This window comes from Coturnix japonica, chromosome 15 (genome assembly GCF_054131305.1).
Source record: "Coturnix japonica strain WE chromosome 15, WE-NBRP24, whole genome shotgun sequence".
NCBI classification, from domain to species: Eukaryota; Metazoa; Chordata; class Aves; order Galliformes; family Phasianidae; genus Coturnix; species Coturnix japonica.
This window is the reverse complement of record NC_140677.1, coordinates 9,316,239-9,337,580: the sequence shown is the minus strand read 5'-3', so window position 1 is coordinate 9,337,580 and position 21,342 is coordinate 9,316,239. Positions and strand designations below refer to the sequence as shown.

Below are 21,342 nucleotides of genomic sequence, written 5' to 3'. Positions count from 1 at the left end.
GGTCTGAGGAATGTCTTTTTCTTCTTTAATTCCACTGAGGATTTTCCCAAGGGCATGTGATCCAGTGGCAGTGGGAAATCACAGAGAGGTTATGATGTCTCAGAGAGGACTAAGCGTTGATGCAGTTGCAGAAGCCAAGCAGTGATATGAAAGCAAGAGGTCTTTGTTACTAAATCATAAAGGGAAGCCTCCAAACAAGCTTAGGCAAGCCTCCTCAGCTGACTGATAATCTGATTTTAGCTTGGGTTCAAGGTCATGAAGTAAATATAGGGAAGGGCTCAGCAGGAAGGGCACCAAGGATGTCTGCTGAGCAATGCCCTCAGCCTAACCCATGCAGAGGGCAAATGAATTACAGACCTCGGCCCATGTGAAAGCACTGAGCACAATGTTTCACCTTCCAGAAATCTCTGGAGTGAGTTTCAAGAGACCCTCTCAACCCAGACTTGATGGTTTACATCAGCAGGGTATTAGAAGCTGCAGAGTTCTAGACTGGGAATAACCACTTGATGTCATTGAAAACCACAGCAGACAAAACAGATTATCAATTTGTCCACATAACTGACTTCTTATAGGAACATGAAAAGATGAAGACCATGAAAATTCATGAGAAAATGACTTGCTCCTTTAAAAACAAGGCAAAGGAAAGAGGGGTTAGGAAAGCTTTGCAAAAGGAAGAGGAAGAAGAAAGCAGAAAACAGGCAACAGATGAAGAAAGACTGAAAGCTCTTCAGGAGTGTCTTTCATGGAAGATAGCCATGAAAAAAGGTAGGGAACAGTTCCTGTCTTTGTAATAGTGCTGCTCAGCTAAAGAGCAGCCTAAATCAGAAATCAAAAAGGGGATGGGGCTGGCAATTAGCTCTAGCTGATGCTGGTGAGCTCCTGTAGGCACAGTAGTTATCTGGTTCACCTTGACAGCCTGTGTGTGGCTGGGCTGTATCCCTCTCATGCCTTTACACTTGCAGCAGATGTCACACCACCAGGGTAACCTGGGTTCCAGCATCCCCTGTGGCTTCCACAATAGCTGGGAGTCCTGGGATGCAGCACAGAAGTCAGCTGAGAGCTCACAAGGACCTTGTGCCAAGCTGACCTGGAGCTGGATTTTGGTGGACACGAGTCTATAGTTTTCTGCCTCTGACAGAGGAATAGTTTTGCCATTAATGTCTAGAGAACCAAACTTGATCTTTGTAAGGACAAGATTCACCACTCAATTCTACCTGTTTATACAGAGACTCCTTTTGAAACTGATCCAAACCAATGTCAAAATGGTAATAAAATAATCAGTTTTGCTAGCTTCAGTGCCAACCACATCCATTCTCATTATCTACTACCTGTTCTCTGCATGACCATATTTCTCCCTGTAGTCTGATGAATTTTTTGTCTTCATTTCAGATTACCCATTAGAAAAAGAAAGTTTCCATGACTACATAAGGGACAGAAGAGAGACATTTTTGCTTGAGGTATTTGGTTTTCTTTAAGAATGTTACTCTCTGCTCATTTAATTATCCTTCATAGTTGCCTTGGGTTTTTGTTTCTTTTCATGAGACACATTGCCTAGAGGTCACATCAGCAGGGCATTCATCAGATCTCATTAACCGATTGTCCAAGCCCTGCATTAGTCACTTATAGTCTATAGACCAACAGTCCACTAAGAAACGAAACAGGTCATTCGCACCACCCATCCAGTTATTTCCCCCTTAATTTGCAAAATACATCTACATACTGACCTTTTAGCTTTTGCTCTACTCATGTAATTTATCCATAAGGGCCATTATGAAATCAAAATAATGTTGGAATATCCCCATTATTCATCTCTGTTGTTGTGCTAATACACTGCTGAATCATCTCAATCACTGCTTACTTGTTACTTCTGAAAAGTCTCCTGGCCTCTATGTACCTAGTTTGCACTAAGAGTCTTGGTTTGAATCATTACCCTTTGCCAACAACTATAAAGCAAGAAGGTAACCAAGAACAAAGCCAAACCAACACACCTTTAGTATCAACCAATCGACGTGACTGTGTTATCTTTTGTGTTCATTTCAGTATGCCATAGCAATTAAGAAAGAAGAGATTCAAAAGTTGGAGAACATAGCAAGGAAAGAGGAAAGAAAACTGGAAAAGGCTGAACATAACCTGGAGAAAGATATTGACATATTTGATGAGTACCTGAAGGAGAGCCACAAAAGCTCTGTTCAAGCCCTGAAAATGTAATGGAAGCTGAGTAACTCTTTTGTATTGAACAAAGGTTTTTTGCTTGAGGGTTTTGGATAGCATCCAAACTCAGATTCCCTGTGTCTGGGTTTTCCCAGAGTTAAAGTCCTGGTAGCATTTTCTCTCCTCACATTCAATGGAAGAGAGGAAGGAACCAGTAGCAGGGGAATCCCCTCATTACTGAAGCCTTCAGTTTATCTTTAGTGAAGAATCCACCCTTGTTCCCACCACTTCTCACAACACTGATAACATGCAGACTCTTCTCCCTAACCCTTCACAGCAGGAGCAGTCCCCAAAGTAAAGCAAGCTGGGTACGTTGCCTCATTACACAAAGGCAGAGCAGAAACTGATGCTTAGCAGCAGCCACATTAAGAACACCCTGACTTAGAAAAGTGTTGCTGGGACCCCGTGCTCCCCTTGCCAAGGCAGGGCCTTCAGGCAAAGTGTCTTCAGACAAGTGTCATTCATGGTACATCTTTACCTGCAATAGAGAGATTTTTAGTGTTCCTCCCCATCTGTGTTATATGCATCTCATCTCACTACGTGCTTGTTGCTAAACTGTTTCATGGCTCATTTTCCTGTGTTTTTCTCTAGTTCTGAAAAAGAATCTGCAGCAAAAGCAAAGAGAATAGTAGAGATCCACTCAATTAGTTCCCAAATAATGAGCCTCCGAAGGTAAGAATCACACTCTATCCCTGCCCAGCCTTTACCAGCACCTGCAGCAGAGAGGTTTACATTTATCTCCATGTGCCCATAAGGACAAGAGCTCCCTGTCCCTTCTCTGGGTGTAGTTGAGTGTGAAGGGTTAGAAAGGACCTGCTCAAACAGGGGCTTTCCTCCCTGCTAACAAACTGCCCACATTTCCCACCCCAGTGATATAACCAGATTTGAGAATTCTCTGCGAGAGTACAAGACGTACAAAGACTTCCTCTATCAGTTATCTCCAAAAGAATGGCAGGAGGAATATGAAAAAAAGCACGGAAAGCAGTTGAAAACTGACAAAGAAAGTGCCTCAGAGAAGGGTAAGTACTGTGGCAGAGCTGCCCACTCCTCTATGGGGCAGCCTCATGCTCCAAGTATCCACCTCTTCTTGTGTCCAGACCAGGATCTGACCATCGGGATGAGCACGAGTGGTATAGATGTGCCAGTTTCTCTGCTGTCTGCAGAAAGTTTGAACTCAAGTTTATCATATGGGAGCAAACCAGAGGTCAAAAACCTCCCGAAACATCTCACAACAGAAAATCCGTAAGTACTTGACACACACAAAAAAGGACACCAACCAAAAAAACAACCATAACTTAGTTTGGTACAGAGGAAACTTGCTCCTCAGGGTAGAACCTGGAACCATCCTGGAGCAAAGCTTTTCTGTGCCCTGTTTATGGCTGGGTTACTTGTTCCCATTGTTGGCCACAGTCACCTGTTCGGACACAGTAGACATTGCATTATCTTCTTTTAGTAAGACCTCACGCAGTAAGAGGCATCCGTACCATAGGCAGGCCCATCCCTCACACAAAACCACTATTGGGCTGCTGCCATAAATAGGCCTGGCACTAAGGGGACACAAATTGAAGTTTTCACCCCTCCTGTAAGTTACCTGCAGCTGGAGCCAGAGGCTGCTTGCAGGTGTCAGCATTGGCAACTTACCGTGCTCATGATATATTAACAGGGTCTCTCTGAGTTGTCAATTCTCTAAGGGTCTGATAACACAAAATGCTTTTTCAGACATTCATCAGAGGATCAAGAGAGTGAAATCTGCTTGGATGATGATGAGGTAAAAAGCTTTACTCTGAAATATTTAACTTTATCCTGTGTCATGTACTAGCGTTACTGATTTCCCTCAACAGGAGGTGTTGAGATTAGTGAAGTTTTCATTTTATACCCAAAGGAGGAGATTTCTCACCCAGATGTTTGCAACACTTTTTCCTCCCCAAAACACAACACCCATAGCCACTGCCATAAGAAACCAGTGAGCTTCTCTGTTGCATGACAGAACTTCTTTAAGCTAGGCCAGGGTCTGCTTGGTAACATCCCTTAAGTAAGCACATTTAATTGGGGTTGCATAGCAGCGTTCGGGGGCTGTGCCTGACTGTTCTGCTTGGAGAAAGCCACAAATAACACCAGTAAGCAAAGGTACTGGGAGACATTTCCCTTGTTCCTCTCACCCAGATTTATGTTTTCATCTGGAATAGAGAAAAAAGGGTCACAAAAACATTTTGTGTTGATACTGAACAGTTTCTACATTCCCCAAACCAGGGAAACTTCTCTTTCTGGGAGTGAACTACAAATTACATGTTATTTAGGCAACATTTCTATAAAGAAAAAAATAAATAAATAAAATAATACCTTTTTCAGTACTGACCAGTGCTGTTAAACAACACATGCAAGCTTTAGGGCACCTTCTTCCAGCCTCAAATCAAAGCAGCAGAACAAAGATGAACTAAGGGCAAAGCATCCAGGTTTACATGGTTATGTTTACATGGGCAGAGAAAAAACAGCTGGGATCAGGAGTACAGGCCCTTACCTTGCTTATACCCTTTCTGCAACACTACACGTGCACTTATTGATAGATATCACACATTTTCCAATCCAGGAGCCTGAGCTGTATTTTACCGACCCCCAACAACTGCTGTCTGTTTTCACGGAGATGGAGGAACAGAACTTTTCCTACCTCTGTAATTTCCAGGAGACAGAGAGAGAAATGCATGAGCTCCAACACACCTTCATCAACACACAACAAAAGAAGTGAGTGTGATCCTGTCATGAGTGGTGGGAAGGGGGTCCCTATGCAGTCCTTTGAGTTGGAAGGGTCCCTTAAAGACCATCTTGTCCAACCCCCCTGCAATAAACAGGGGCACCCACAGCTGCATCAGGTGCTCAGAGCCCATCCAGCCTGACCTTGGCTGCCTCCAGGGATGGGGCACCACCACCTCTCTGGGCTGCCCGTGCCAGTGCCTTTACCTCATTCTTTACCTTATTGTAAAGAATTCCTTTCTTATCAGCAGCTGTGCACTCACAGCTTGGTGCACAGCCCCGAAGGCACAGGCTGGGGAGCTGATGCATGTAGTATTCTGCAGGGGGATGTATGCCATGAAGGATGGTGTATAATTCTGCTAAGGAAAGATCAAAGGCAGAAACAAGATTCATCCTGAGAGATCCAGACCAGTGCCTGTTCTGAGTCAAACCCTTCACCCAAGTGTGATTGCAGAGCAGTATTTCTATGGCAGGTAGACACACCTATTCTCATCTGAAGCGCCTCTCATTTCAAGTGAGTGCTTTTAAATGGAATCTGCTTCCCACACTGACTCGTCACAAAACCCAGACCATTACTTAAGCTGTGCTCCTTCTCTCCCCACACACACCTTAACTGCTCTCCCAGAAAAAACCCATCTCCGAGCCAAGTCGCCCAGAAATGGAGTGTAGTGATGCTTCCACCTACCGGCATCAGCGGGGACAACATGGCTGGAAGCAGCAAAGGAACCATATGTTTTGTGGGTACTGTTTTCCAAACAGCTCCTCTCTCTCTTCCGACCCAGGGACGAGGAGCAAGCACAGCTGAAAGAAGCTTCGCTCACCTTGAAATCTACTGTCACCAAATTGGAAGAGAGAGCAGCAGAGTTGAAGCTCAAAGTTGAAGACTATTCCTCAGAGCACAAAGCAGATGCCCAGGTACACCCCAAAATCAAAGTAAAGTGGGATAGCATGGCAATGAGCTGCTCCAAATTGAGCCATCCATCCCAGGCACTGCTGAGCAAACTGAGAAGCAAACAATCAAGTTCTAAGAGAAAGCATTTGAGTTCCCTTCTCCGTTCTTTTAGAGGGATATAGTGACTCTAACCAGGCAGGATCCAGCTGGTGCATCTCACTGTATCACATCTCACTGTATCTCCTCTTTTCTTTAGGATAAAATGCTTGCAAGCTTGGGAAAAAAGGTGCGGGAGATCCATAGTCACTGCATTGGAGAAAGCGGGGAAGGCATGGAGATAATGGAGATGCTGGCAGCGATAGAGAAAAAGCTCATTGAGTTACTGGACCACCTGGAAAGAATTCCAGCTGCAAAGATAGCAGAGATTGAAAAAGCCAAAAGAAAAGAGCGGAGAATGAGGTAAGAAAAGAACTAGAAATGAGGCTTCCATTTTTAACTACTGACAATCAAAGTCAAAGTCCCTCAAAATAGCCAGATTTGTCAGATCAACTTAGGAAATGTTAACAGTAATCTGAAAGCCCAGGGGACTGCCATATCCCAGTTTAGCCCTCTGAGAGCTTCACACTCCCAGTGCTCGCAACTCAGCAAGCAGCAGCACAGAGCTGCATTAGGAGAGGCCTGAAGGTGCCTGTATCGTGAATGGGAGGGCAAGATCTGGAAGAAGAAAATGTTTTCTGTGCAAATTCAATGAGAACCATAGTTTTAAGAAGACACTGAATTTATAATATTTGAACTCACTGATGAACAAATGACTCCTCTGTTTAAGTATATAGGGCAATAGCTTCCAATTGAAATGATTCTGTGATTCAATGAAGCAACACACACTTATTCTGCTCTGGGGATGGAAGAATCTTTGAAGGGATCTGACCAAACCTTGGTCCCTGCCTGCCACCAAAAATCAAAACAAAAACCTTCAAAGATTGTTTAAAACCCAGCATCATCTATATCCAAACCACTGCATTCCAGTGGCCTCACAGTTAGACAAGGAATGGGTCTAAAGCAAACTGGTATAACTGTGCACATTCCAACTTTTTGCTTCCTTCAAAAGGCTTAAGGAAGAAAAGGAACAACAGCAGAAACAACTGCAGGAGGAAAAGCTGCAACGGGCCCTGGCGAGAGCACAGGCAATCACAGAGAGAAAGGTAAGTGCACTGATCCATAGGAACACAGCTCACCTCTGCAGCCCACTTCAAGGACGATGGGGCACCCAAACACCGGGCATTAAAGGGGGGAAGAGACTTAACCCTGCCAGGAAAACAGCCATCAAAGAGCATGGCCCCAGCAGCAAGAGAACCCTACAGCACATGTGGTCCATGGTGCTGCTCTAATAAACACATGCTGCCTCTTTCTCTGCAGATCACCAGAAGGCTGATGTTCCGCTCCAGCCCACCTGCCAGGAGGGAAAAGAAGCAGCACAGCCAAGAACAAAGTGATAAGAAAAAAGAAGAACTACTGTATTATTTCACTTGACAGCACAGCTTTTACTATGTAACGTAGGGTTGATATTACTCTTGAAAAAGGTTTCTGTAGCTCCAGTCTGAGCCTGGGCTGTTTGTAGTATGAAAACTTCATAGGCTCATGAAACTCCTCCTACCCCAAGACCCGAAGGAAAGGAGCCAGTGTGCGGGAACTACTGATTGTTTTGCTTAACTAAGGAAATAAAATGCTCTTATTTTGCTTCTTTAGCTCCAGCTAGAAACAGTGCTTTTCTCTTTCAGTTGCTGATGTGAATAGCTCTATCCCTACCAACCTGACCAGTGTCTTGGGTAACAATTTTACCATGGCACAGCTAAGCCAAGCACTTACCATTTATTATAACCACAGACCAGGTGAAAATGAAGTCTCTGCCTTAATCTGAAGGATGGGTTGGTGGACTCCACCCCACTACTGTGAAGATACAAGCAAAGGAATAAAAAACAAGCTCTACAGAAACAAATCCACTGACTGTCAGCTTTATGTCAGGTGCAACCATATAAAGAACAATACCCAGTGACAAACTGACCATAAAAAAAAAAAGCTTTATTAACCCTTTTGCACCAGTAGTTCTTCAGGCATCCATTGCCAGCAATGGACTTTAAGCCAAATGATCCAATTGTCAGTCCCAAGAGGTTAGCACTTTACATTCATTTACAAAGCTGAGTGAGGTACATTTTCAGAAGTAGAAAGATTAAGCTGCAAGTCCTATAAAAAGATGAAGTGTTCCTTGGCCACTGTCTTAGATTACGAACTGGTATGGTCCTTGAGAACAGGATAACACAGGCATTGGGAGCTTGAGGAATCTCAGCTGTTAGAGAGAGAGCACGGTGAGCACTACAGCAAGAACCAGCAGTCCCTCCAGCATGATTCCTCCTCAACCTTCCTACCTCCCAGGAGAGGATCCTATGTTGTGGTCACAGCCATCAAGTAGAAGATCTCCCCTACCAGTGAGTTTGGTTTGGAAACCCCACCAGAGGGTAACGAGAGTCCCTGGGCATAAGCTGTAAACTCAGGATGAAAGGAACAGAGAGACCTCAATGCTCAGACAGTTAAACAGAAGATAGAAAAATAAAACTGGTTCAACCAGAGAATAAAATACTGTCTAGAAATCGGGATCTGAACTTGAATGTAACCTGCATACTTCTTTTTTCCCCCCTATTAAGTCATCAACCAAAGCATTTCTTCTGGACGCATACATAGTTGAAAAGGCACAGGAAGTAAAAGCTTTTCTGAATGACCTCATGAGAATTCAACATCAGAATAACTGTAAAATAAATAAATATGTGCAAGATTAGAAAGATCACGTTCTTCCGCATGACATACCTTACTATGTAAAAAAAACCAGACACATACGTGCATACACACACAGCTGAGAATAAAAAAATTACATACACCCTCTTATCAAATTCCTATACGTCATTTTATAGGCATTTAGTACACCACCATGAGAAACCCTTAATTACTATCTTAAAATGTAACCAAAGGGTGTTTTGATTTCCCCCCCCCCAATACAATTCTATACTTACTCAGGTGTCTGCAGTCCAGATCAGTTCAGTACGTACAACCTCCTCCCCTGCCCTCCAGTAGAAACTGCAGGTTTTCAGTGGGGCAGATCTTACTAACAGCTCTTCTTCCCCTCCCACAACATTTGAACAATTGCATATTCTGTAAACCAGCCGGAAACTCCCCATGCATGTGATACCGTGGGATATCAGTAAAGAACAAGTGTTGACAGAGTTCAAAAATAATAACAATAATAATAATAAAATATATCAAAATAAGAAGGTAATGGCCAGTTTACAAGCAACTTGGCAGCAGTTCGTAGATGAGACATAATCAAGGTGCTTAAACTTACGTGACGGTCAAAAATCCCTCCCAAAAAAGGGAACACAAAGATAAAAGTAACCTCTCTCAAACACTGTTGGAGTCTGAGCTCACCACTTACAGTGAGTACAGTTCTATTGCGTTTCTCTCTCAAGTTTTGCTGGAAGAATTCAGCAGAGTATTTGGGATGAGGGAAGAAGGAAAGGGAGAAACTCAACATGAGCTACAAACTGGTTCACAGCTAAGTTAACATTTAGAATCTAGCTTGCTAAAACAAAAACCAGAACATCTTGTTGTCATGGTGTAGGGCATCAGCTTTGTTACATGTGGCACTTGATTCCAGTTTTCTGCCAAAACACGGCAGCCAGAATAACCTGCGTGCACCTGTGTGTAAAATACCTGTAAATGTTAGGAAAGTCTGAGCTGTCGTAGGCAGGATTAGAAACTTCTGTTAGCTGCAGAATACTTGCTTTCCTATGAGAACAGTAAATATCACCTCAGTTTGAAGTTGAATCGAGTACTTCTCCCTGAAACAACACTGTACAGCAGCCTGCGTCAGGCTGTAACCATCGTGCTGATGGGTTATACTACACAGGCACATCGAGTAGGATTTACACTCGGTAAGAAAACCTTTCAGCTGTAACTGTCTTTAGCAAACCGCAAAGAACACAACCATAATCCAATACTCCTAGTTTTCCTATCTTCCTCAGAAAAAGACCCACAGAGTTATCTCATTTGGTTGAGACATGATTGCCCAATTGGTTTTTCAAGTAACTGTCCTTAATAACTGTCATTCCAGATCCTGTAAGTTTATTGTGCTTCCAGTGAACTGAGAGTTATCAGAACCTGCATCGTCTTCAGCAGAATTATGTGGTTCCTGTTGAAACAAAAAACAAACAAACAAACCAGTAAAGAAGACCAGTACTTTCACCTCTTAATGCTTATCAGTAAGAACATCCTGATGTTAACTCAAGATCAGAGAAACGTTCTGAGTTGTTTGAATTGTTCCCCAAAGCTTTCTCGTTCCCAAGACACCTCTCTGACATCTAGGATCAAGGCTTTGTTTTCTCACTTCCCATTCTCCCTGCACTTACACACTTATCAGTTCTGACAGTCTCTCTTGACCTGCTCAGTATCTGCAGGATAGGAAAAGGATAACAAGGATGGGACACTCCAATAATAAATAACATCTTGTTATTCATTACCCACTAACAGAGGTAAAAAAACCAACGTTGCACTGTGACATGTCAAAGGTTGGTAAAACACACAAGATAAGCCTTGCAATACACTTCTCTGCTTCCTGCAATTAAATCTGAACCTCTAATAGAAAACAAGGTGTTTCCACCATTAAGGAGAACATCAGTGTTCAGAATGAACTATTCACTTTCCAAGCGAGGCCATAAAACCCAGTGGCTCTGACATGCTGTACCTGAAGTATGTGAACAGGTAAATCCACTGTGAGCTGAGAATGTGATGAGGAGGACTGAGAGCTCAGCTGAAAGGGCAAATCTCCCTCTCCTGAGGGATCATCCTGTAAAAGCAGAAATGCGATGCAATTAGAAGACTGAAGCATTTCAGCACAATAAATTCCATTCAACCTCAGAGTCTTAATAAACTGATAAAGCCACTGCACTGTACTAGTATAAGGCCTACATTCACAAAGATAAGAGAAATCCTAACTACCACTTAAATTCAAACCTTATTCAGTACACAACCTGTTGCCCCTTTTCCAGACCTCTCTAAAGCCACTTTTCTTATAAGCTTTCCATGAGTGTGGGCACGTGTACTCTGAGTACAAACTGAAGATCTCAGATTCCCATCCAGCGCATTTAGATTCTTCTACACATGTGCCAGTCAGAATAACAGAGAGGGTAAAGATGCTTCCTCCCTCAGTGCTCACCTGAAGAAGCTGAATTTGCACATACTGTGCTCCCGTTGCAGGGTCCCTTATTGTCAGCCCTCCGTTTGGCAGAACAACGTTGCCACCCAGCCGGCCACTGGGACCAGACGATGAGAAACTGGTGGGGCTCACTTTACCACCTTTGCTTTTCCTCTGACCAGAGCCAGATGTCCCTTAAAAAAATAAGTAAGTTCATTATTTAGGTGGTCAGAAGCAATTTGCCAAAGTTTCTTGCTCGTGTTTTTCAATTTTATGCAATCAGTTTACCCTGCACCACTCACAGCACTATGTGGGACAAGCCCAGAACAGCACAAGGTAATTAAGCATCTAAAATCAACCAATGAACTCCAACTGCTGACTGTAGCTGTCATGTAAAAACATTAATGCCATAAAACCACGTCACAAACTGTTAAGCGTAGGGCTCTCCCCTCTGGTAGCACAGAAATGCCGCCACGTTTGCACAGCAATAGAAAGGAACTGAGAAGTGAAATTGCATTTTCCATCTTTTATTTTTCTATTTGTTTCCTGAGAAAATATGTACATCATTATTTTTTTCAATTCATAATAATAATAATAAATCAAAGTGAAGCTCATCTACTTCCAGAAGGAAATGTGAAGGATGGGATGAACCAGCTTTACACTGCAAGCTGAAAGCCACCAAACTAATAAAAAAACAATGTAGTGGATAAAATCCTGTCATCCGTTTGTCTGCTTTTAAATCTAAAGTAAATAAAAGGCCCAGGTAACTTCATTTTAAGAAAACAAACTTCCCTTTACAGTGCTTATGTAGCCTAGTTAAACTAATGAGAAATACAAGACTTCTGATCACTGTGAGAATCACATTGTGGCATTAAGGTGACAGCAGCTGGTGAGATGCTGACTACCAGGATATCAGAGTAAGAAAGGAAACAGGAATGTTCTGTGTCCATTATAGAAACAGGTGCAGATTTAATGCAACCACCCGTATAAATAAATGTACCAGCACTGGGTACATGCACATGTTTCATGACACAAACACGCTTAGAACTAAGCCTCATAATGCAGCTCTCTTTCTGCATGATGTCTCACTGAACATGAACAAGTACAGATTACATCAAGAACAGCGTGTCACAGCACTCAATTCAGAACTAGTCACCTCACTTACCTTAACAATTATCACCTTCTCTTTTACAGAACTAGCAGATACAAGAGGCAGCCAGAACTAAACCATATATAAAACAGATTTTCCATCACAGCACCAAGGGGCAGATGTAATTCAGACACCTGAGATTGTCCCCAAGCACAGTGAGCCACCCATCACTTCTCAACTGACAAATCCACATCAGACAGCTTTTACTTAAAGAGAAAGGCAAAGCATCTGAAATCATGACCCGAAAGATCACCCTGCTCTCTAAAAGGTTTCAATCTAACGGAGAGGTTTGAGTATTCCTAGATAAGAAATAAATCAGAAATAAATTCCTTGACGTGGCAGAGATGTTGTTACTAAGCAGAAACAAAGGAGCAAAGCAAATCCAGCTAATCTCTTCATTATCTATACAGAAGAGAACCCACAAGGTAGGATCAAACACATGAACAATGGAAAGCAAGACAGTCTTTCTTCTGTTGTTGCTTTACTAACAAAATCAAAAGCAGATGAGGGGGTGGAAGGGTATTACCTTTATAACAAACTTTATAACATAAGGTGAAGATTTCTTTACTATGAATTTGATGTTCCAATTATTTTAACTACCAATAAATGGATATGGTACTTGGAAGTGTACTCAGATACCAGTTCCTATTTCACTGCCAAACCCTTTTATAGTTGTGTTTAGCACATTTAACACGATGTCTTCTCACCTGTGCTGCTCCCATTCCCTTTCTGTTTTCTCTTCTTGGCCAGCTGAATGGCTCTGTAGTCTGTTCTCGCAGAACCACTGCTCTCCTAAGTTAAAAAGAAAAAACAAAGAAAAAAAAAAAAACAAACAAGAAAAAGAAAACCAAGAAATGCAATAACTTTGAATGCAAGAACAAGCCAAGACAATGAAACCATACTGCTGAGTTCCCAGTTGTGTTTATCTTATATTGCAAACACTGAATTCTATATTCCCATACTCTTCTGATTAGTTTCAGTGAGTTCCCTGTATTTAATACCTGGAGTTCAACACAAAAGGAAGTTATCTCTGTAATTATAAGCATTCAGATTTTAATAGGGTAAACATGGCAATAGAAGCAACACTTCATGCTGTAAACAAACAGGCCTCCAACAACATGATAAAGCAAAAAGGGAAGAGTATTTGAAACAGCTATGGGAATGAAGGCTCTCCCAATGCAAAACATTTCCCTGCATGTAAGGAACACGAGACACCGCATCTTCTTGGCCTGGGGTTTCTTGCAAATCCCATTTCATCCTCAGATAAATGGATGGTTGCTTTCTAAAACCCCTACTCTAAAAAGCTCTCCCTTCACTCTCCCCATCAGAATTTCAATTTTTCTTAAGAGAACTCATCACCACACTGCAGCTACTTCTGACAACACGCTGCTCATTGTGTTCTACATCCTTCATCCAAAAAGAAAAGCCAAAGCACATCACCCACAGAAACCAAAAGAAAGGCCTGCCTAGAAGGTGTGAGCAGCAGTGGATATCCCCAAATTCAAGGCGTCTCAGTCATCTAAGGGTAAATGAATATAGCTACTGCGTACCAAAAATGAGCTGCCAGTCATTGTGCTAAGATCCATTTCTTTCTGAGCGCTGTAGCTTCCTGGAGGGTTGGAGAAAACAAACTGAGTCACTACTTTGCTGCCCTCTTGCTGACCAACAACATCAGAGCTGGGTAGCAAATTCCGTTCCATTTTAGTTGGTGTCAGTAACTCAGGCACATTGGTACCACCGAGGCTGCTAGAAGGAGTCAAAGTGGCTGTGTCAATTGTTAAGTTATTGCTGGATGTCAAACCGTGCACATCCTGACTGGGATTCCTCACTGACAGCGATGCTAACGAACCCAAGGCTTCCGCATTGACAGTCTGTACGTCATCCAAATTTAAAGTGCTTTGCTGTAGAACTGTTGTCCCAGTTCCCAGCAAGAGAGAACTGTCCAGGCTCTGCTGCATATCGCTGCTGGCCACCAGTATCAAAGGATCGACTGCCTGGCTTAAGGAACTGCTACTGACAGGCAGGTTTCCTCCAAGAGTTGAACCTACTGAAGCAACATCTATGGTGACAATTCCAGAGTTCACTAACGCCATGTCTGCTGAGATCCCCGAATTGTTGCTGGACACGTTGGAGAACAGAGAAACAAGGTCTATGTTGCTGAGGTCGCTGTGTCCTGGACTGGTGAGCTCACTGCTGGGTGTGAGGGAGCTGGTCGCTTCAAGCTGCGTCAGGAGATCTGCGGTGGAATACAGTTCGGACATGTTTAATTGCTGGGACAAAGAAGGAAACAGTTTGACTTACCATGACAAGGAGTTGTGAGAATTTAAAAGAAATCTAATAGAGTTTTACCCATTCTTAGGGAACGTAATGACAGTAAAACGGCAATAGCACATTAAATACAACTTTTTGAGGAGGGTTTGGCTGTAAATCAGAGCTTTCATCAGACAGTGAGGATGAAAGGATATAAATGATCAATGGAAGAAGCTTTTAGAGTTGGTCTGCTGCATCTCACACAGGTTGAAACAAATCCCTTACCTGGGCTGAAGTTATGTTGTTTGACCATATGCGTCTTCATACTGTGCTTGGAAGTGAACAACTTATTACAGCTGGATACAGGGCAGCGAGTCTTTAATGACTCCACATCCTGAAGATGTTTTTTGGAGTGAATGTACAGACTGCTCCGTGCTGAGAATTTTGCACAACAGCCTGCAAGAAAATATAGATGGCTTTAAGGATTCACCTAGTTTTAGCCTGACATTCAGCCTTAGTGTCTCTACAAAACAAATCACAACTCTCTGTTGGTCTGTAGCATCTGGACATACATTCAGAGGACTCAGAAGCAAGCCAAATATACGACCTCTCGTTTTACATCAAGTGGATAGGACAGCTCAGCAAGCCACTTCTGACAAGAAGAAATGCTAAGTCATTCAATCTATTCCTTCCCCTCTGTGGCATTTTACTTGAAAATGCTTGGTGATAACGGCTGGTAAAACCATTAAAAGGAGAAACAACCACCAAGCTGTTTTACTTTGTGAAGGTGAATATTCCAGATCATACCCAATCTTCTACATTCCTGGAGTCCAACTGAAGCAATAGACCTTCAGTTTTATCTGTTCAGACCCTGTTAGAAGACTCCCTCTGATCCTGTAACTAGCTTGTGTTTGGTGAAGAGCACTGAGCTTTCCTCTATTTACGCAGCACACAGCAGTTACCAGTTAATGCAAGAGCTGAGCAGTACCTTCTACTGGGCACTCAAATGGCTTTGTACCAAGGTGGGTTATGCTGTGGCCTTTCAAGTGTTCTGCTCTTGTAAAGGACTTCCCACAGCCTTCTACCGGGCACGTGAACCTCCTGTCATCTTCATGTTTCCTATAAACAAACAGAATCACCATTAGCAAGACTGCATCCACTGCTTTGACTGCTGGAAGGAAAAACAAAACCTAACAAACAGGGACTTCAAACAAACAGCACAGTCTGACAACGCTACCTCTTGTGTCGCAGCAGCTTGGACATGCTGGTGAAAGACCAACCGCAGCCTTCGAAGTCACAGATAAAAGGCCTCTCACCTTAAGCAAAGAAAGGTCACGTTAACAATACCAAATCACACACTGATATTAGATTAAGAAATCCCCAATGCTGTTTAAATTCAATTATTTTAAGACTACAAGACTCAACCACCACCTCAGGTAAATCACATACAAGCAGTGATGCCCTCTCCCCTTATCTACAATCAGCATCTTCTTTACCTCAAGGCTACTGCACATCTCCATATGCATCACAGAACACAGACCATTATTAGTACATCTAATCTGAAACCTGTGGTCTCAGTTTTGTGAGTACCTGTGTGGCTCCTCATGTGGATTTTCAGCCGACATGCTTTGTCGTACTGCTTGTTACAGCCTGGGAACGAGCAGGAAAACTGCTCCTGCTCCCTGAAGTGGGCCCGATTGTGGGAGAACAGTGCACTCACTGTGATAAAAGTCCTTTCACAGCCTGGGGAGAGACAGAAAAAAAACAGTGCATCAGGTTGGCATGCAAGAAAGATGCTTTCATCTAATCATTATGCTTGGGAAAGACCCCTAAGATCAATTACAATTGTCAACCCATGATCACTACACCCACAAACATGTTCCTCAACACCACATCTTGATGGCTCCCAAACACCTCCATGGACAGTGACCACCACTCCCTGGGTGGCAGTGCCTTATCACTTTGATAAGAAAGTTATTCTCAGGGATTACAATTACTCGGCCAAAGAGGACAACAGATCACAGAATCACAGAATGACCCGGATTGGAAAGGACCTAAAGGATCATGTAGTTCCAACCCCCCTGCCTGGGAGGGCCACCAAACATACACCTTTACTACATCAGGTTGCCCAGGGCCCCGTCCAAACTGGTCTTGAACAAGGACGGGGCATCCACAACCTCCCTGGGCAGCCTGTTCGACAACCAACGCCTGCATAAGGCACACAACACAAGGCTGGCGCTTCCACTGCTGGCGTTCCACCACCTCATCGCAGCAGCACCCCTCAACCCCAAACCACCCCCCTTGTTAATGAGGGTGTCAGGGAGAGGGGGCAGGCTCCAAAGGGAGAGGGAGGAGAGGCAGCAAGGAAGCAAAGCGAGCACAGCTGGAACCTCGGACTGACCCGAGGGCGGCTGTAGGGGGAAGAAGGGACGGAGAAGGCACGGAGCCCCGCGGGTCCGGCCCCATTTGCGTCTTACCGGGGTAGTCACAGCGGTAGGGCCGCTCTGGCTCCAGGTGGCTGCGGCGACGGTGGGCGGCGAGTCGGGCGACGCTGGGGAAACGCTGCCCGCACGCCTCGCATTTGTGCGCCGCCTCCTGCTCGTGGGCGCGGCTGTGGGCCCGCAGGTTGTACACGGTAGTGAAACGCTTAGAGCAGCCGGGAGCGGCGCAGGCGAAAGGCCGCAGTTTATCGTGCGAGTGCAGGTGCCGCCGCAGCTTGTAGGCCGTGGCGAAGGACCAGGCGCAGCCCGGCACCGGGCAGCCGAACGGCCGAGCCGCCCCCCCCGCCCCGCGGCCGTCCTCCCCTCCTCCGCCTCCGTGCGCCGTCAGACGGTGCAGCCGGAGCTGCTGCTTGCGGGGAAAGGCCTCCCCGCATCGCGGCTCGGGGCAGGGAAAGGCCGGCGGGGAGCGAGGCCTCGGGACGCCCGGCGGGGGCTCGGCGGGGGGAGGCGGCGGGGCCGGGGGCGGCGCGTTGTTCGCGGCCTGCTCGGCGCCGGGCCCCAGCGTCAGCACGCCGTTCTCGATGCGCACCAGCAGGCTCTGGTTGTTGATGGTGATGGTCCCCGAGAAGGAGCCGTCCTCCGAGCCGCCGTCTCCGTCTCCATCTCGGGGCGGCGGGGGAGGAGGAGGAGGCGGAGGCGGCGGCGGCGGCGCGGAGCCGGGGCCTTCATCGGGCGGCTCCGCGGGCGAAGGGCCGGGCCGGGCGCGCCCCGCATCCCCGTCGCCCGAGTCGGGCTCGGCGTTGCCGCGCACCACGTTGAGGACGAGCAGCAGCCCGTCGCCGTCGGGAGCGGGGCCCGCCGGAGGAGCGCTGGGGCTGGGAGCCGGGCCGGACTCCGGCTTCTCCTCCACCAGCAGCACCGGGAAGCTCACGTAGAGGCCCGACGAGGCGCTACTGGCGGCGGAGGAGGAGGCGGCGGAGGAGGCCGCCCGGTCCCAGTCGGGCGGAGGCGGAGGGCGGCCCGGGGCGGCGGGCGGCGCGGCGGGGCCGCCATGTTGGGCGCCGGGCCGGGCCCGGGCCGCCTCCGCGGCGGGCAGCCCCTGCGTTTCCATCTTGGGGGTCCCTGTAGCAGCGGCTGAAACCGGAGCCGGGGGGCGGGGCATGGAGCGGTCGGAGAGGAAACGCGGAACGGCGGAATGGAACGGAGCGGAACGGAGCTGGAGGCGGCGTGGAAACACGGAGTGCGGATCCATGGAGCGGGGATCGGACGGGAACAGAATCACAGAGTGACCCGGGTTGGAAGGGACCTCAAGGATCATGTAGTTCCAACCCCCTGCCTGGCAGGGCCACCAAACATACACCTTTGCTACATCAGGTTGCCCAGGGCTTGGCTGTTTTATCTTTCATTCTATTTTTCGTTCTCGTTTTCAGCTCCATTCTGGCTCTCCAGTCTTAAGCAGAAGGAAGAACCAAATTGCTTGTGGGCTCCGGCAGCTGTGAACCCTTCGAGCGGTCCCAGCAGATGGTGCTGTGATCCTTCCAGTGGGATGATTGTGTCCCCTGAGCTATTCTGCATCGTATCTCATACAGCAAGCAAGAGGAAAATGGCCTTAAGTTGCACCAGGTTGGATGTTAGGGAAACTCAGGCTGCACAGGGAGAAGTGGAGTTACCATCCTTGGAGGTGTTCAAGGGCCATGGAGATGTGGCACTGAGGGACATGGTTATGGGCATGGTGGGGGTGGGTTGGGGTTGAGAGATTAATCTCGTCTGTTATCTACTGTCTGGCCTCATACAGTGACTGCAGATGTGTTTGAAGGAGGCTGCTCTGCTTGTATTGAGTTTTTCCAGCACTGAGGTCATCTGCCTAGAAATGACATCAGCGTCCCCCCAGATTGATGCAGAACAATTGTTCATTCATAGACACAGTTTCTCTGCAAACAGAGAGCAGAAAAACAAGGAGGCTCAGCAGAGCTCAGGGAGTTTTTTTCCCTGGCCTATGGCTTCTGTGTGCTGGAAATCACAAGCTGCTTCATCCCAGCAGGGGGTGACCGGTTACTGTTATCTCAGTACTAAATAACACAAAGGTGAAGAATCCATAATAATATTTCTTCCACGTTTTCTGTGGTAGATCTTTCAACTTGGGATTAAGATGACGGTGGAGCTGAGCTTCCATAGCACAAACAGCCATTTTCTGGATGTTTTTTATGACAAAAGGTGCCCCATTTCTTTTGGGCTACAGTAACTAGTGCTAGTATGAGATATAGCTACCAAGATACCAACCCAGTGTGATTATTAATAGCTAACGCCTGACATATGTTAAAGAAAGGCTGTCAAATCTGGCTGGCAACTACTCAGCTCTCAGTGGTGTAACTTGTCAATGTGTGCTTTTTTTCCACAGCATAAAGCAGTTCTGGTGAGCTACAAAATGCACTTCACAGGTTTGGTTGCAAGCAGATGCCAGCCTCTTGCTGTTCATCTGGAGATACACACTGTGTGTGAACAGAGTAAAGAACTGATTTCTAAAGGAAATTAAAAACAAAAAACAACACAGCACACCAGGTTTGCTGTTTTCTGGAGGCAATGCATAGGTGCAGTGAGTAGACGCTTTATAAGACCCTGTGGTGTTTTGGTACTTAACATTTTTTGGTTTCTTGAGATCCCACAGTCCAAAGACTGCAGCTCATCACTCATCACATACCAGTGAAAAGGCTGTTCTGACATCAGTGGACCTGTCACAAGCAGATACAGATCTGCCCTATTAATGAGTTAGAAGGAAAAAACGCACGTACTGCCAGAGACAATTGCAAGGCTTTTATTGTTCACACGTTGTATCAGACATTTCTGCCAGGAAACATTGCATTTCCCACTAACTTCTTAGGGCTTGTTCCAAGATGTTCTCATCCACCACTTTTTGAGGAAGAGTCACTTTCAGTGCGGCGTTGTCTCTCATTGCTTGGCAGATCGTTTCATACGCGTAGCCATTACCCGACCAGCAGCGCCTGGCAACCTGTCAGATCAGAAAATCAATGAGTGTAAAACAAAAAAATCACCCATTTTTCTTGCCCCATCCCATTTTGCGTGATATCTGTGCAACACTGACACTCAATTTCACCACAATAAATCCTTCAGCTCTCTGCCAGTTTCTATTTAAAAGGGCAAATTTCACTCTGTGCATTTTCAAAATACGAAATTAAGAAGCCCAAGTCTGCCAGCATATGAGTGAAGCTCCACAGACAGGGAACTATAAGCCCTTCTGCAGTTTGATCTGTGTGCAAGAAGTTTGCTGGATGAAGGAAAACACCAGGAACAAAAGGAAGGAGTACTTAGAAGGAAGCAAGTACTTCCTTGTATTCGGTGCCTTAGAATTCTCTGTTCTATGAATTGCGTATCAGGGTCTGTAAGATTCTGACACAAAAGTGAGAAAAAAAAAAAAAAATCCCCAGATTCCAACTTAGCAGAATATTTAAGCATTTGGTTAATGTAAGGCTTATAAGAAGTTCTCAGGATCACAGCGATAACAACTAGAAATGACCTTTCAAGTCACCAAGCCAATTTCCCTACTATTCGATTTTCCCTACTATTCCTGCTGACTATTCCTGGCAGTGTATTTTAAGGGTGCACTATAGTTTCTTTTCAGCCTCATATATAACATGGGTAACGTTCCCAGATTGTACTTTCTAAACACGAATGTGAAGGAGCAGGGTTTTTGCTTGCAATAAATCAGAGCAGCAAGAGATGGATTGGGTTTTTAAAAGGCTGTCTGTGATGCACAGTGCTTGCTAAGGGTTTGTCTTCATTAATTACAAATTAATACCATTGTTCTCCTCCTTCTTCCTCGATTGTTTAGTAAAGATATTTCAGATCTGAGACAGGGAATGTGTTCAAATTATTCCTCCTCCTTTAAAGACACTTAGATCTAGAAGTTAGGAAGATAGAGAAGTGAAGGTGTATGAGTTTTGCTTACTCCATTGGAAACATCCCAGCTGAGCATCATCTTAGCTCGTTCTTCAGCCTCTGTGGACCCATCCAAAACCAGGCCAAATCCCCCGTTGATCACTTCACCCCTAAAAAAAACCAATAGGAATGTAAGAATTCGAATCAAAAGAACACAAATCAATGCCACAAAACACTATGGATTTGATCAGCTGCACTGGAAGGATGAGAATATTGTAGAAATGGTGCTGATTAAGGCACTAACAATGGCCTTTCATACAAAAAAATACTCCCAATGGACTCAAGAGTTACTTATCTCAGTAGTTTGAAGGTTCAGCTCTTTGTGCTTTCTATGCTAGAATCCACCATATCCATAGGATTGCAAGGAGGACTGTGTGCTTACCGAAGCAGACAGATGGATCTGTTTATATTCTCTTGGGACAAACGTGAGTGTGTTTTATTAAAGTGTTAAGCGCCA

The 21,342-nt window shown here is 45.2% G+C and overlaps 3 protein-coding genes and 2 long non-coding RNA genes across 10 annotated transcripts in view; 2 read left to right on the top strand and 3 right to left on the bottom strand.

Moving 5' to 3' along the window:
- CFAP100 (cilia and flagella associated protein 100) overlaps positions 1 to 8,562 on the top strand; it is an 11,726-nt gene extending 3,164 nt beyond the window's left edge. For 2 of the 3 annotated variants that reach the window (XM_085516883.1, XM_085516884.1), the window contains exons 5-15: positions 573 to 765; positions 1,390 to 1,457; positions 2,041 to 2,204; positions 2,803 to 2,883; positions 3,082 to 3,453; positions 3,931 to 3,979; positions 4,799 to 4,950; positions 5,742 to 5,874; positions 6,108 to 6,310; positions 6,960 to 7,053; positions 7,268 to 8,562. In XM_085516883.1, coding sequence (XP_085373009.1) covers positions 573 to 765; positions 1,390 to 1,457; positions 2,041 to 2,204; positions 2,803 to 2,883; positions 3,082 to 3,453; positions 3,931 to 3,979; positions 4,799 to 4,950; positions 5,742 to 5,874; positions 6,108 to 6,310; positions 6,960 to 7,053; positions 7,268 to 7,381 — 1,623 coding nt within the window. In that variant the 3' untranslated portion in view covers positions 7,382 to 8,562. The remainder of the gene's footprint in view (positions 1 to 572; positions 766 to 1,389; positions 1,458 to 2,040; positions 2,205 to 2,802; positions 2,884 to 3,081; positions 3,454 to 3,930; positions 3,980 to 4,798; positions 4,951 to 5,741; positions 5,875 to 6,107; positions 6,311 to 6,959; positions 7,054 to 7,267) is intronic. The other variant, XM_015875054.3, reaches the window with a different exon arrangement.
- The window catches only part of LOC146758357 (uncharacterized), a 27,672-nt gene extending 18,627 nt beyond the window's left edge, over positions 1 to 9,045 (bottom strand). The window contains exons 1-2 of the long non-coding RNA XR_014934844.1: positions 8,914 to 9,045; positions 7,718 to 7,798 (exon numbers count right to left, since the gene is read on the bottom strand). This is a non-coding gene — a long non-coding RNA (uncharacterized LOC146758357). The remainder of the gene's footprint in view (positions 1 to 7,717; positions 7,799 to 8,913) is intronic.
- Positions 7,910 to 18,663, bottom strand: ZXDC (ZXD family zinc finger C). Of its 3 annotated transcripts, XR_001557975.3 has the most exons (11): positions 16,968 to 18,663; positions 16,081 to 16,233; positions 15,728 to 15,806; positions 15,479 to 15,609; positions 14,776 to 14,946; positions 13,791 to 14,476; positions 12,948 to 13,032; positions 11,112 to 11,284; positions 10,641 to 10,742; positions 8,275 to 10,088; positions 7,910 to 8,195 (listed from the first exon to the last, which is right to left on the bottom strand). XR_001557975.3 is itself a non-coding variant. In XM_015875049.3 (10 exons), exons 1-10 carry the CDS (start codon positions 18,247 to 18,249, stop codon positions 10,002 to 10,004), a joined length of 2,949 nt encoding a protein of 982 aa, XP_015730535.2. In that variant the 5' UTR covers positions 18,250 to 18,663; the 3' UTR covers positions 7,910 to 10,001. The 3 variants fall into 3 exon arrangements, 2 of the variants coding, with proteins under 2 accessions (XP_015730535.2, XP_085373004.1); XM_015875049.3 differs by having other exon boundaries at positions 7,910 to 10,088; XM_085516878.1 differs by lacking the exons at positions 7,910 to 8,195; positions 8,275 to 10,088; positions 10,641 to 10,742; positions 11,112 to 11,284 and adding an exon at positions 11,602 to 12,539.
- LOC107319841 (uncharacterized) lies at positions 18,114 to 21,342 on the top strand. The gene is made up of 2 exons (XR_014934845.1): positions 18,114 to 18,249; positions 18,362 to 21,342. It is a non-coding gene; the product is annotated as an uncharacterized LOC107319841 (long non-coding RNA).
- Positions 19,721 to 21,342, bottom strand: part of UROC1 (urocanate hydratase 1) — a 29,784-nt gene continuing 28,162 nt past the window's right edge. For both annotated transcript variants that reach the window (XM_015875050.3, XM_015875051.2), the window contains 2 exons: positions 20,896 to 20,995; positions 19,721 to 19,938 (listed from right to left, as the gene is read on the bottom strand). In XM_015875050.3, the coding sequence (XP_015730536.1) occupies positions 19,798 to 19,938; positions 20,896 to 20,995 (241 nt within the window). In that variant the 3' untranslated portion in view covers positions 19,721 to 19,797. The remainder of the gene's footprint in view (positions 19,939 to 20,895; positions 20,996 to 21,342) is intronic.

Excerpts from the sequence above, each read along its gene's own strand:
- ZXDC (XM_015875049.3), bottom strand. The coding sequence starts at position 18,249 with ATGATCCTTGAGGTCCCTTCCAACCCGGGTCACTCTGTGATTCTGTTC. Across the intron at positions 14,947-15,478 it reads ATTTGAGTGCCCAGTAGAAG|GCTGTTGTGCAAAATTCTCA; the intron begins GTACTGCTCAGC and ends ATTTTCTTGCAG. Across the intron at positions 14,477-14,775 it reads ACAACATAACTTCAGCCCAG|ATCTCCTGACGCAGCTTGAA; the intron begins GTAAGGGATTTG and ends ATTCCACCGCAG.